The sequence below is a fragment of the Chelonoidis abingdonii genome, chromosome 5 (genome assembly GCF_003597395.2).
Source record: "Chelonoidis abingdonii isolate Lonesome George chromosome 5, CheloAbing_2.0, whole genome shotgun sequence".
In the NCBI taxonomy this organism is placed as follows: domain Eukaryota; kingdom Metazoa; phylum Chordata; order Testudines; family Testudinidae; genus Chelonoidis; species Chelonoidis abingdonii.
The window spans coordinates 143,047,435-143,062,554 of NC_133773.1; the positions used below are offsets into that span (position 1 = coordinate 143,047,435).

Consider the following 15,120-nt stretch of genomic DNA (forward strand, 5'->3'; position numbering starts at 1 on the left):
TCCGGGAGCAAAGATTTGAACCCATATCTTGTTCCTCCCCTGCAGATAAGTGTCTGGATAGACCTTTGGTCTGACCCAGTATGGCCAGTCTTATGTTCTTAGGCTACAGAGCCATTCTCTCTCTTTTCCTGACCACTGAGTGAGAGCGAGCGAGCAATGCACCGCAGAATAACCTGTGGGTTAGAGCACTCGCCTGGGAATGGGGAGAGCTGAGTTTAAGTGCCTGATCCAGAGTGAGGATTCAAACCTGAGACTCACATTGCAGGTGAGTGCCCTAATCACTGGGCTAAAGGTTGTGACAGATGGACAGACATACACACGCACGCAGTGGTTTGCTGGTAGGGTGACCAGATGTCCTGATTTTATAGGGACAGTCCCAATTTTGGGGACTTTTTTTATATAGTCTCTTATTACCCCTCCCTCTGTCCCGATTTTTCACACTTGCTGTCTGGTCACCCTATTTGCTGGCCCTACCAATTTGCGGACAAATTCCAAACATTTCAGAACCAAATATTTTCCCTGGTTTTTTGGTTTCCTGGATGAACTGAAAAACCAGTTATTCACCTAGCTCTACTCTGTAATGTGTATGGCTGGAAATATCTTCCTTGGCACAATTCAAATGAAGTATCAGGTAATGTAGTTGAAGAAGGGAGGAACTTAATATGACTGTAACATCTGTATATGGACGGTCGTGTGATTATGGTAACAGGACACTGGGTTTCTATTCCTGGCTCTGGCACTGACTTGCTTTGTGAGTCTGAGCAAGTCAGTTAACCATTGTGTGCCTCAGTTTCCCCTCTGTAAAATGGAAGGCGTGTTTACCAAGCTTGCTAGGGCTGCTGTGAAGCTAAATTAACTCGTTTGCAAAGCATTTTTAAAATTCTTCTCCAGGCCATCCTGCTAGCCTGATCCCTTGGTAGCTTTTAGGTGGACCCTCTGATCTTTTAAAAAAAAAATATTCATCGCATGTTGGTTTTATTTGTTTGTTTGCAGCTTCTAGATCTGTTCATCCAGTGGGACTGGTCAACGTATTTGGCTGACTACGGGCAACCCACATGCAAATATCTTCGTGTGAACCCAACGACAGCCCTTATCCTGCTGGAAAAGTGAGTATGCCTCAAGACATTCTTTTGATAGTTTCAACTGCTGTACTTGCTTTAACAAGCAAGGGTGTTTCTAGCAATGCATTTTATTATTGACACTGCCTACTCTGTGCTGATCTCAGGTAAGCGGAAAATTGCTTGGTAGCTCATATGCCTACGTTCAAAGGGTCAATCTGGTGTGGACAGTGGAAGAGTCCCTCTGGTAGCCAGTCCCTCTATTTCACGCTAACTGGAGCTGCATTCTACGTATCACCATGCCTTGAAGCAATTTCTGTGCTATATAGGTTTTATACTGATATATTTTTAAATTGGGACACACATTCTGCTTTACTCTGAGCAGAGTTTCCTCATAGTTCACTATAAGTAGCTTCCCCTGTATACGTGTGTGTCTGATGTGGCCACCAAAAGTAGTCTACTGCAATGACCCTGTAGGGAAGATGTGACAAGTCCTCTGCCCACCCCTCTTCCTGAGGCCTACTGGCTGCCCCAATAAAGCTCAGAGAGGTTTCTAGTTATGCAGCACCCGTGGCTTTATTTACACAACGTTCTCCCACTGTGTTATGGACAGAGCTTGCAGGCCTGATAATCTCCTCCTAACCAGAGTCTGCCCTCAGCCTGGAGACTGACCTTCCCCTGGCCATTCCCTCTTCTTCTGGCTGCCAGCCAGCCGTTATACCCCGTGAATCCTCAGGCCTGTAGGTGCAGCCAGTTCTAATGGCCAGGCACCAGGCTTCTCCCCAGCCCCAATCTATTTCCCCTGATTGGGGCTGGCTGAGCAGGGCTAATTAGGTGCCTTTGCACCAGCACCCTGCTACAAAAGACTAGACAGTTACACACTAGGGATCCGAGGAGCTCAGTTGTGGGAGCAGGACAGAGCTCCCAAGTGGCTATGCCTAGAGGTTTGTCTTTAGACACGATACTTCCAAAGATCTGGGGCAGCATGAAGAGAGAGCACCTTTTGCTTCCCTTGTTCATCAGTTGTAGGTAGCTCCAAGTGACTAAAGCCAGTAATGCTGGCCACCCCACCTCACTTAGGTACCTTTAAAAATCCCAGCCTAAGTGTTGAAAATTGCTGGTTGCCAGTGTTAGGCTTCACATTCACCTTTGATTACTTAGTGTTATTTTCATAATACCGCCAGCATGTTCGAAGGCTGTATTATTTCTTGATCTTGCTTCGCACAGCCCTTCAACTGCTCGCCAGCAAGCCTCAAAAAATATACATCCTGACATCATATGGGTGGGAGTAGCTAATTCCGCATACAATTGTACTGTGGCCATTTATCTGTAAAACAGGGGTTAATTAAAATTTGTCAAGTCCTTTGGACAAGTAAAGTACTGTACATAGATGCTGAGTGTTATTCATGGCCTGGTAATAATCGTTTGCATAAAAGGCTTGGTTCACACTGTGGCAACAGCAGTGCTTTAGCAGGATGCAGTTTACCCCAGGCAAAGTGCTAGACAAGTGGGAGCTGCAAGGTGCACATAAATTAAGTGACTGAAGTTGATGGAAAGTGAGGAATCCACTCCCTGGTCAGTCGGGAATTAGTCTGCCTAGCTGGAAACCCATGGGAGGGGAACTCCTTACGCTTGGCACACACCTCACCCATGTCTCCATATCACCCATGCAGCATTTGAACATCAGTCTTCCATATCAAGTATTTGTTTCAAAAAGCCGCAGTAAATAATTCCACCTGCCAGTGTCACGGGACTTGCCTCATTTTGATCTAGTCAAAGTGAGTTTCACGTGTCCAGTTGGTTTGCCAGGCACACCCCAGTGCATCAAATGGCTTGGCACATACTTCAACTTGTAAGGTTCATGCTGACATTCAGGTGCTTGGTTCCACAGCCTCTTGTACACCCCCATCGGACTCTAGACACCTTGTGGACTCTGTGTGTAACGTAGCACAGACTCCATCTCGCACCACTGTCCCAATGCCTTCCAAAGCGTATGTTGTCTCAGTGACTCATGAGGAGTTCCACACTGAACTCCAGTCATTGACTACGTGTCTACATTTCCTCTCCTCCCCCAGACATCGAGACCAGAATTGCGGCCATACCTGAACGTAACTAGCTTTGCCAACAGGACAGTCTGATCTGCTGGTTAATTTTTTAACTTATTTTCATGATTATCTCTTTTCCTAATCTCACCTCTTTTGTAGGATATCACGAGTGTAAGTATGCTGCTCGTTTGGGCTTTTACGTTCACCTTGCAATGAATCCTTTATTGTTTGATTTAAATGGAGCACTAAACGATCTAAATGCAAGCTCTCTTTGAAACTATTCCCCCCTGTAACATTATCGTCTCAAATGCACTAAATACGACTAAAAGAGGAGCTTTTCCCGTGTGGCTTTTTTATGGATTCATTTCAACAGAAGTTGACTCAATCTGAGATGGTGTTGGCTGGAATGGGGACAAAGTTTAACTTTCCTTTGTTTTGGTTGTTAACTCTATTATGATGGTACCTATAACCCCCATTGTGCTAGGCATTGAGCAGACACATCATGAAAGGGACAGTCCTTATTCCAAAGAGCTTACAATTCCTGAAGCACTGTTTGCTTCTTTGTGTGCTAGAGTACAACCCTCAACCAAAAATCTTTATGGAATTTTCTGCAGCCTAATGTTGAAGTGGACTTGGCCCATGAATTCAGCAATTTCTCCAGAACACTGATGCCTAACCACACGAGATTGAGTGAAAACACATAGTTATGACCAAACTGCCCTCAGTGCTGGTGTGAACCCTCAGGCATGATTGGGAGCCTAGAATACACATTTAAAATACAAAATGTGACCCTTAGAATTTATGGAAAGGTTTAAAAAAAAGATGGTGATTAGATTTTTCTAGCCAGATAGAGGTGAAATTACTTTGTATGCATGAGTTAATATGAATGACGTAGTTTACACAAGCCCATGTGCTTCAATTTATGGATTCAAATCTATGTCCAGAGGAAAGAAATCCAGCCACATACAAGTGGTAGTACAGGCGCCCAGTTTAAATAAGCTTTACTGCCCACAATGTTTTGAATACAGATAAAACTGCCAAAGGAATGCACGGATGTTTTAAAAAAAATCATTACAATGCTGCTTTGTCACTTTTCTAGGTAACGATTGCCATGGCAAAGCAAAATAGCATTGTATTGCATCAGCAATAGATGCACATCATCCAAAGGTCCCAGTATAATATTACACAGCTGCGGGAATCAGAGTTAATTACATTATACACCAGACATCTAAGACTCCAATCCTGCAATTGACATCAGTCAGAATCTGCGCAGGCTCACAGGTCTGTTGGCCCAGTACCAATGGCAGGATTAAAGCCTGTATTATCATATCAAACAGTAATCAAAATATAAAAATTCAACCATCTCCAAAAGTGCATGTTTTCTTTCTATGGCATACCTCTTTATACTCCGTGTCATCTAGTAAACTCTAGTAATATTCTTCCAGAGGGCTGCATTCTGCCGTACTTCAGAACAATGCACTATCGTTACTCTGTTCAGTTCTGGGCATGAACTGTACAAGGCTTTCACGCACCTTCAGTTTCTGTAGTTTACTGAAATCTTTGGGGGAAGTAATCCCATCTGGTAACGTCCAGCTTTTCAGAAAGTTTGGATCGAGCCCCAAATGTAAGAGCTTGAGCTTACCTGTCTTTGCCTCAATCAGCGTTTTATCCATTTTACTCATTGTGGCCCTGATCCCACAGTTGGAGCCATGCAAGATGTCTGTCTGCAATCACTATGAGCCCCCTTGGACACTTTAAAGAAGTATGGTGCTAATATAAGTGCTAATTATTATTTTAAATAACACTTCAAAACGTGAAATCTGTAGCATTAAAAATATTGTCTCTTGTAGCGCTTAGCAACACTAACAACATCTCCCATCGTGTACACGCTCTCTGATTGATGTCATGGTGCTTCCGGCAATCACACGCTTTCTTTTAAGATGTGCACTAAAGCATTTGTTTTGCTGAGTAAAATCATCACAAGCTATATAGTAAAAAAACACTCCCACTGTAAGCCCCTGTCTTCAGGCACTTATAACTTTAGCAAATAATTATCCTTTGGAATAAAGACTGTTAATAGTTCCAAGGTTTGTGGTGTTTTGAATGTTTCAGATTCCACTCTTTTTGTGAGATTGGAGCACGAGAACATAGTGGATTTTTTTTTATCTGTCAGAGGTGTTTCAAGAGGTTTGTTTTCTGATTGGATAACTCAAAAGCCTCTAATTTGGAAAACTGCAAATTTTCCAGGGACTAATATCACTGTTTCCCCATTTGGGTGCTCAAAGCTAGACACCTCAATCCATGTTTAGACAGCTAAATAGGAGCTTGGCACCTCTGAAAAGCAGATTACCTTTTTGCCTAATTTTAGGTATTCAGGTCTGAAAATGTATGCGCCTTCCCTGAGGATAATTACCTCTGACAGGCCTGATTAAAAAACAACAGAAAAAAAAGTTACAAACAATGGTGTTATCAGAAAACAGTGGTGGCTTTTTGAGGCTAGCAGGCTGGATGTTAGTTAAGGTGTCTAGTCCCCTGCATCTGTACCTAGAGCCTTAGATGGGATCGTTCGCAGAGCGGCTACACTTCTATTTTTAGTGCACTAGCTCAGTCTGAACTAGCATAGGTATGTCTCCTCACACTGGAAATTACACCTCCAGATCGACACACAGAGTATCCTTACCTGCTTTGAATCCAGTACATTGCCATCTCCAGCAGCTGCTGTAAATGGGGTCAGAGTGACACTTTTTGTCAACCTTGCTTGCCTACTTTAGCTGTCACTGGCCTCCAATGTTATACGCTCTGCCAATAACCATGTAGGCAGGCACAGTGCCTCCCACGTGTGCCTATACAAGCATGCATGAATCTGGACCTCCGCATGTTGGAAGAAATGTAGCTGCATCTCTTTCACTTTCTGACCCACAATTATTCTCTCTCCCTCTCTTTGACGCAGTTGGAGATCCCAGTATCTCAGGGAAGATGCTGAGACAAATAAGTGATTGCTTTCATATTTAGACTTTTAATAAAAAATACAGACATCAAGAACATATCCCTAAATCAGGGAAGCCAATGCAGAAACTCCACCAGTGTGTAAAATTGCATAATCTTTTAAACTCACAAGTCAGGAACTTGGTGGGCTCACAGATGCTGTGAAACTCAGCCATATGTGATGTATATTTTAAGTTGTAAAAGTTAACGCCATACGCTTAATTCCAGATTTCTGAATTTCCTGACTCTTGTGCAGTTGCGTTGCAGTATTGTCATTTATCACGTAATAAGAGTTTGCATGGACACAGCAAAATAGTTCTAAGAAAGGGAAGGGGAACTAGATGAACATGAACCTAGACAGTGGTTTGGCATTAAGGTACCACATAAATTAACATACTGCCATGAGATGGGCTCTTTTTTGTGACTGTACAGTTTAAAGAACAAATCTGTAGACGTTTTTGTGCAGTGGAATGCCTGAGCATGGTATTGGGTGCTGGCTTTGTACATCCTTGTTTGCACCCAGAGCGTAGAAGCCAGAGATGGGAAAGACCTTCTAGATCATCTATCATCTCTCTGGCAGTACAAGAATGTCACCTTACTGTGGATGTGTCAGATATATTAAACTACTGTATGAACACAGCTGTCCTTGAAAGCCTAGGGCAAGAGTAGGTAACCTATGGCATACATGCCAAAGGCGGCACACAAGCTGATTTTCAATGGTACTCACACTGCCCGGGTCCTGGCCACCGGTCCGGGGGGCTCTGCATTTTAATTTAATTTTAAATGAAGCTTCTTAAACATTTAAAAAACCTTATTTACTTTACATACAATAATAGTTTAGTTATATATTTTAGACTTATAGAAAGAGACCTTTTAAAAACGTTAAAATGTATTACTGGCACACACAACCTTAGATCAGAGTAAATAAATGAAGACTTGGCACACCACTTCTGAAAGTATCAGAGGGGTAGCCGTGTTAGTCTGGATCTGTAAAAGCAGCAAAGAGTCCTGTAGCATCTTATAGACTAACAAATGTATTGGAACATGAGCTTTCATGGGTGCGTGCATCCAACAAAGTGGGTATTCACCCACGAAAGATCATGCTCCAATACGTCTGTTGGTCTATAATGTGCCACGGGACCTTTTGCCACTGCTGAAAGGTTGCTGACTCCTGGCCTAGGGAAATGCAGGCTTGCTCTTCTGTAGGAGGTTTTTCTTAGGTAGGGTATCTAGCAGTGATGTATGAGATGAAGTAACCTCACTGGTTGTTTCCACTCTGCACAGGATGAAAGACACCAGCCGTAAGAACAATGTCTTTGCACAGTTCCGGAAGAATGAGAGGGACAAGCAGAAGCTGATAGACACTGTGGCTAAACAGCTCCGAAGTCTGATCAACAGCCACCATTTGTGAGGGTAGTCAGCTGCTTGGGATGGGATTTTGGGATTTCAGGACAGTGCTAATCTCTGCACTGCAGCCTCCATGCACCTGCGTTTGGGATTCCTGTTTAAAGAGAATATATGTATTTTTTTATTCACATGTATAGTATTCATGGAACCGACCCTTATGAAAAATGTTGCTAGGCGAATAATCAAATGGTTATATTGCGGCATTGTTTGTAGTGCTGCAGTGAAGGGTGAGGTCATGGTTTCCCACTATAAGCTCCTATTTTCAGGGGTTTATAACTTGACCGTAAAGGCTGAAACTTGAGATAAAAGTTCATGCCCAATGATTTTTTGTAACCAAATTCAGAGAATCCATTTGACTTTTCTTTTGTTAAGTTATTCAAGTGCAGAAAAAAAAAATGTAGGGAGCATTGTGGTTTCCGATGCTTTTCCTCCACTCCCGTAGCTCGGCTACGCCTTTGCAAATGGAAAGAGTACGGCTTGTGAGCTCGTAATGCAGATGTGTGTATTGGGTGTATTTAGGAAGGGAGGGCAAACAAATGCAAAGCCATTCACTTTGTTTTGTTGATGTGCATGCTAACGTCATCCTTAGTCTGCAGACTCGTGGCAGGAGAAGGATACTAAACAGATCCATCAGGTCTGTAACTGGACCTGGATGCTGTAATCTGGAATAACTCTTTAGGAGCTGCTGTTGTCTTTTGCAAAAACGCTACCTGAAAGAGCTTGAGAGCTACATCGTCATCAAATGGGATTGGAGAGAGCCACAGAATAATACTGCTCCAATGACCTGACCTTGTGGTGCCAAGTTTGCACTGGGCTGTCACTTCGTTGTGATTCAGCGTAGTCCTGTGATGCTAACGTTGCAGGGAAGAAAACCAACGCTCTGCAAACAGCGTGAGGACATCATGCCACAATTTTGCCTTTCTCTGCAACTGTATTCGACGCTGTCTCCTGTCTTCCCCCTTCCCGAATGTTTGGAGGGACATCCCAGTGACTATAGTTAGGTTGTGGGGAGCACTGAGCAAACAGACTTTTGCAGTTCGCAGGGTACTGCTGTTACTACCATAACTCTGGTGGAGATCTGAACAGACTCCTGGGCACTCCTGAGTCACATGGGACTCCAAGAGCGCTCCGCTGAATATTCAGCTCAAATATCCACTTGGTAAAAAGTGCCTAAGGGCAAAATTCTCCTCTCTTGTCTGTAGCAAGTATCTGTTCCATATTCCTCCCTCCTCCTCTGCATAAGACTCCCGTTGAAGCCAACGGGAGTCCTTATGTACAGAATGTATGCTAGCAGAGAAATCCACTCTGCCTGATAGAGGAGACTTTTGCCCTTACCTTGTATTTACCTGCTAGACTATAACTACTCTGGGGGGGGGGGACACATCTAGTGGGTCCCTCTTTAATATCAAATCCCAATACAAAAATATTCTAGTGATAGAGAGTCCCTTTTCTGTAGGAGTAGGCATGCCAAGCTCCAGATTTGCCTAAAACTAATAACATTACAGGGAGCCATTAAGATCTTTAATGTATACATAACCACATCAGTATCGCTGCTTCAACACCTACCATAAACTTAGTACAGGGTTGGTTTGTTTTTTTACATCTGTTTAAATTAGTTTGGTTGTTTTTATTCTCACTACAATTATTTTTGAAGAAGCCAATGCACCTTTTCTAGCCTTCAGAGAGAGATTTAGTGTTAACCTCTTTCTCCCTCAAGTCTTCATATCATGCAGGTGACGGAACTTGTTTAAATATGATGCACAATGCAAATTGTCTGTAATATGCAAGGTGACGGCTGGCTCTCCAGGCCGCGTTCAGTCTCTCTTCCTTTCGACCACGCGTGCTGATTCTGCATTTTCTGACTACAGTGCTGGTGCCACTGTCCAAAATGTATTTAAGCACAGGGTGGACCAGGAGGTTATTTTTTATTTGTCTTTCCTAGTGACAATTTTTTCCAATGTTCCTCAGCCATGCATTTTTTATAAGGGTACGTGTTACTTGGCCTGAATGTCAATAGCCACATTTGTAAGCAGCGAACTTCTGCTACTGGCTACATCCAAGTGATGGGATAAGTATGCGGGGTCTTTTTAATACTTGGGAGGGTTGTATTTTGGCATTTCCCTTGTGTTTTCTTTTTGAATATAGCTTAAAAATGACTCCAAAGCACAGGTTCTGAAGGATGGTGAAAGCGACATGGGTGAATTGGAAATTGGCGTGGGTGGAAAGGGACCTGCAGCAGCAAGCTGGAGGGATCTGCAAGCCAAAGAACTGCTCTGCGAGCAAACGCTTTCCTCAACATAGGGGGCACGGATGTGAACTAGACTGGTTCCCCATTCAGACCCTATGCTAGCTCTAAAACGCTACATTTTGTCGTGCTCCAAACTGCCAGCAAGGAGTTCTCTGCTCTACCCGTTCCTTTATATTTCGACATAGAAATTTGTACTCTGACCAACGAGATTGTGAGGTGGAGCCGGCAAACGCAGCTTCTCCTATGCCAGGAAGATGTTGTATGCAGACTCCTCAAGCCCCTGGGTTCACCTGACTTGATGAAAACAGTTGAGACTCTGAGTGTCCTGAACCTACCCCACCTGCAAAGTCTTGTGAGTCATTGGTTTCAGCAGTTAGATGGACAGTGCTGTCTCCCAGGGAGAGTCTGCAGCATCTCTGGTTTCAGGGTGCTGCTCAGTGCAAGAGGAGAATTCACAAGCTTCTGAGACAAGACAACCTACAGTGAAAACTCCTCTTAGCTACTGAAAAAGGGAAAAAGCAGATCTGCTTTGAAAATCTAGTGTAAGGACCAGAAGACTTGGTTTCTTAGCAAACCCAGGAAGTGTCGCCAGACACATCATCAGTCACAGTTCCCAGTACTCTTGCAAAGCTCTGTCCCATCAGTATCAAACACAAGGGGACAAAGATGTGATTTACTCCTCCCACAAATGGAAAAGGCAGGTTCTTCCCTTCCATGGTGCTTCTGTCACATTCTGCAGGGCCGTGAAGAGGAATTCTACTTGGACGCAGGAGGGGGAGACATGACTGAGACGCAAACATGCATCAGATGCAAGAGAAACTTCCCACATTAAATATAGAGATTTAAAAAAAAAAAAATCATCAAAAACCCATGGCAGCCCCGTGCTTGAAAAAAATAGGAGAGATTTGAGTCCACAAGGCACTTAAGGGCCATAAATAGTAACGAGCCCTTTAAAATCCTTCGGACTCATGTTGCTGCAGCTGCTGGCAACAGTATAAATGAGCATCAGCAAGCATGACAAATAAGGCACTCTGGCATTTCCAGTTTTTTATTAGGAGGAGGAGAGACTGTCAAACACAATTTTTAGTCGTGTTTGTCAGCCACTGACTTTGCTGCTGGGCAGGGTGTAGGTTTTGCTGGTGGTGGTGATTTTTTTCTCCACTCCTTGTTTGATGATGGGACGCAGGGTGGGGGAGGAGGGGGACGAGAGAGTGGGAAACACCCCCAAATGTGTAGCTCAGGCTGATAGCTAGGGGAGGGGTTACCATGCTGGAGTAGGTGTTAGCAGAGAAAAGCCGCCAGCTGTTAAACTCATACTTCAGGCTTTAAAATTCAGAGTTATTCCAAGGTGTAGGCTCCATTTTCCACTGAAAGATTCCACTTGGTGCCTAATTATATAAAAAACAAAGTAAACAGAATCCCTGAGCCAAACCTTTCAGCCGTGACCCCAGCCAGCACTGAACCTTCCGTGACCTGAAGCTGGGCTCTTGTCCTGTCTCCACCAAGCTTAATTTAAAGAGGAGTACAGTGGCCTGCACAGAGTTTAAAAAGCTAGGAAATGAATGCTGCTTGGACAGGCCATGCAAAATGCCTGGACCAGGATCATGTGAACTGGCTCTGGCGTTGAGGAGTTTCTGCTGGGAAAGCAGCACCCGCCAAGTTGGAGATTCAGAGAGTCTCTGATTTCGGGAGGTCAAACTCCTAACCACAAGTCACTTAACGGGGATGAAAAATTGAATTTTGATGCTCTGTTCCTAATTAACTTTTTGTTCCGAGAGATGCAGTCCCGTCCCTTCAAAATAAAATTAATCTTTTAAACAGATTGCTTAAAAAGCTTTGGAAGACATTTAAAATCCCCTCTAACTCTCTTACTAATGATTTGTATCCTCTGATATGAATGGTAGAGCTTACGAGGGAAAGATTATTATAAATGCACAAGACGGGGGTAGGAGCAGAACCCACCACTCTAACGATAGACCCGTGCCTCCCAAATCAAACAGTGCTGCTATTAATGTACCCATGTACATATATGAACAGCCCTTTGGTTTTTTAAGTCATGCTAGAGAAGACGGGGTTATTTTTCCCCCCTGCAAAGATGTCTAAACACCAGTTGAAGACAGTTCCGCTCCCTGAGACGTACCCAGGTATCTTCTTTGTAAACTTAGGTGACACGCTTCTGACAGCCTATGCATTGGGAATAGGTTTTGTATTTAATGCACGAACTTACAGACACATTGTACCAGTGCATAGGGAGGCGGGTGGGTGGGTGTTCATTCTCTAGTGCTGGAGTTCAAGTCACAAAAGCTCTTAGCAGTTTTGCACTTTGTTTTAAATCTGATCCCAGTCCTGTTCTCCAGTGGGAAAGCTGTCCATTGCATTGTTCAGTGTTTGCTAAAAGCTAGGCTGTCTGCGCACATACAAAAATGACTGCATTAACAAATGTCAGATCTGATATATGGGACATTTTTGTCCAGTTCTAAAACTATGGGACACTGAGTCAAATTCAAAGCTGATGCTTAAATGGAGGCATTACAAGTACGGCCAAAGATTCCACGTATGGATGGATGTGTGGGTGGAAGGGCATGGTACCCCATCCAAAATCTGCTAGCATGGATCAATAATCTTGGCCTTCAAAGACTTCTCTGTTCCCTTTCCGATGGTTCAGTTGGAATGAGTTGTCATCAACAAATCAGAATTTAATTTCCAGCCTCAAGGCAAAGCCGTTCTGAGTGTAACATCGTTTATCTCAGCACCAGACTTAAATGAGGGGAAAATGGGCAAGCAGTGGTGAATTGGCAATGGGAGTTATTTTCAGCTCCCAAAATTCTGCTGATTAAAGAGGGCAGAGGGGCAACTCCTTTTCTCAAGCAGCAACCAATTCTGCCACATTTATCTTCACTTTGCCATTACTATATCTCTAGATGGTTTCTTTCCTAGCTTTGCAATTCCGTTTAAGTCACTGCCCGGCTTTTTCTAGTTGTTTCCAGTACTAGCACTTGCAAGGAGGCTATTTTCCATTTATCCCACCCATGGGCTGGGCCAGTTCTATTAGGCAAACACCTCATCAAAGAAGAACATGTTCCAAGGCTTCGTTTACTCCCCCTCGCTTTCAGGACTAGTTTCTGCATGCCCTTGGGATACCAAAACGCCCTTGCTCACCCTCCAGCGATGGGGTGTAAATTGCATTTTAGCCCAAATCTTGGGAGGCAAAGGGAAACCATCTAATTACTGAATTCAAGGTGGGAAAGACCCTCCATGTTGCAAACTCTGAGCCGTTTTCATGGGTTTTGTGTTTTAAAGTGGGATGATTCTGCAGATGTTTGCATTTGTGTATATAGGGGGTGAAGTGCTCACTCAACAAACACTAGACTAAGGGATCAACAGAGACTACACCTCACACCTGTTTCATAGATTTAAACGGCAGAAGACACTTGCTGATGCTGCTTGGTTTTTTTACCTGATCCCTCCCATCCAAGGCCTGGTCCTAACCATAAAATGTTAGGTTATAACATGGGTGTGAAGAGTCGAGTTAGCTGACCCGACACTGATTGTGGCTGCGGTTGACAGAGATTGTGGTCGACATGCTGTTAGCTAGTCATGGGTTAAACCCTGGTTCCAGCTGGGTTTAATCACAAGGAGCTGAGATGATGCATCTATTCCAGGTGTCCCCTTGGTCCCGCCTTGCCCTCGTTAGACATACGGGCCTGATTCTCGTTTACAATAAGGCCCTTTTAAGCTGCCAGTGTAGTGTAAAGGGGCCTTGGCATAACTGAGATTCATATCAATGTGACTCTACACCTGCCCTCCAACTGCTCTGAATTTAAAGGGACAGCCCTGCAGACCTTTCTCTCTAGACCATTCTGCGCTTAGTGAGGTAGTGCTTCTACTTAATCAGGTTTTACATCTGCACTGAATTGCTTTCTAGTTTTGCTTGTCCCTCTGATTTTATATCTCCCCCCCCCCCACATGCACCCCTCAGTGTCCACTGGCTGCTTGTGTTGCCTTTATGGGCAGGGGGTGGGAGGGGAGATTTATTTTATAACCTAATGTGGTAAAAACAGCTTTTTTTGCACAAGTCGTTGCACAATAAGGGGAATACTTAGTAAATTAGGTTTAACTTTAAAGGGAACATGTTTTTTCCTTAAAACTCACTAGCGGAGCTACTGATTAAAAATGGACTGCATGGTTTACAGATTAAAATGCATTAGAAATTAGCATGTTGATTTCAACTGTACATTTATCCTATTGTAACTTCTATTAAATAATACATCATATAAATCTAGTTAAACGTGCTGAAATTCTGTGTGTCCGTTAACTTTGATCACAAAGCAATTGACTGCATGAATTGTGAGTGAATTTCATACAGAGTGCTTCACGGAGGGGGCCAAAGCTGGTGGACTGGAAGCAGGATGATGGGCGATTGCTCACTTTGACCTAGGGGATGGCTTCCATTCTGTCTCTCCTCTTCACTGTGTTTGGAGGCTGCTGGGAGAGATGGTCAGGAGATCAGACTTGCAGTATCACCTGGATGCTGGTGAAATGCAATTCCAGGCCTGCTCATTATCCTCTGTTTCCTGGCTGTCCAAATAACTAGCTACGGCTGCTGTTCAGAAGACACAGTTCTGAGTTCAAACTCCCCCTAGACAAGACTGAGTTGAGGCCAGGGAGACGTGTTTGCAGGAGCTTGCTGGCATGGGATTATGTTTGCATATTCACCTAGGTCTTCCAAGTCCCGGGTTACCATCCTAATCACGGGACCAGCCTTCCTTTGGCAGCATTCACAGGCTTGTCCTTGTACCAGAACCTGCACCATCACTCCTATGGCACAGCCTAGCCCAGGGGAACCCGCACTCACACGATCCTCTTCCTCTCAGCTCAGTGCCGCTGGCTGGAGCCCACCCAGCAACCCGCGTGTTGCTGTGTGCCCTGCGGCTGCCATACATTCCGCCCTTTGCCTTGGAAGAAAATAACTTTTGCCGTCCGTGGATGTCTAGCCCAGCTACAGACTGTACAGACCCCCTACATTTACCACATGGTTTTATGGACTGGCTGAATGTATGTAGATTGGCTGTGGTTTGCATAAGCCAGAATAGAATCCAGTTCAGTCTCTGTTACCTATAGGAATTGCCAGACTGAATCAAACCCAGGTCCACCTAGCCCAATATCCCACCTCTGACAGTGGCCAGCACCAGCTGCATAAGAACCCTGCAGTAGCTGTTGTGGGGAAATCTGCCCTAATGAAGGTCTTGTCCTGGGCTCTGATAGCGAGAGATTAGTTTAAGCCCTGATAGACAAGGTTTTGTCTTCCTCCCATACTCCTCAGCATTCACTATTATAACTCTGGATGTGCTTGTTAGCTGTATAAATGTTCAATCCC

The 15,120-nt window shown here is 44.1% G+C and overlaps 1 protein-coding gene across 2 annotated transcripts in view; it reads left to right on the top strand.

Annotated features, from left to right (window-relative positions):
• The window catches only part of EXOC6B (exocyst complex component 6B), a 379,256-nt gene extending 365,235 nt beyond the window's left edge, over nt 1-14,021 (top strand). For both annotated transcript variants that reach the window (XM_075066684.1, XM_075066685.1), the window contains 2 exons: nt 994-1,106; nt 7,373-14,021. In XM_075066684.1, the coding sequence (XP_074922785.1) occupies nt 994-1,106; nt 7,373-7,499 (240 nt within the window). In that variant the 3' untranslated portion in view covers nt 7,500-14,021. The remainder of the gene's footprint in view (nt 1-993; nt 1,107-7,372) is intronic.
• The last annotated feature ends 1,099 nt before the right edge of the window (nt 14,022-15,120 follow it).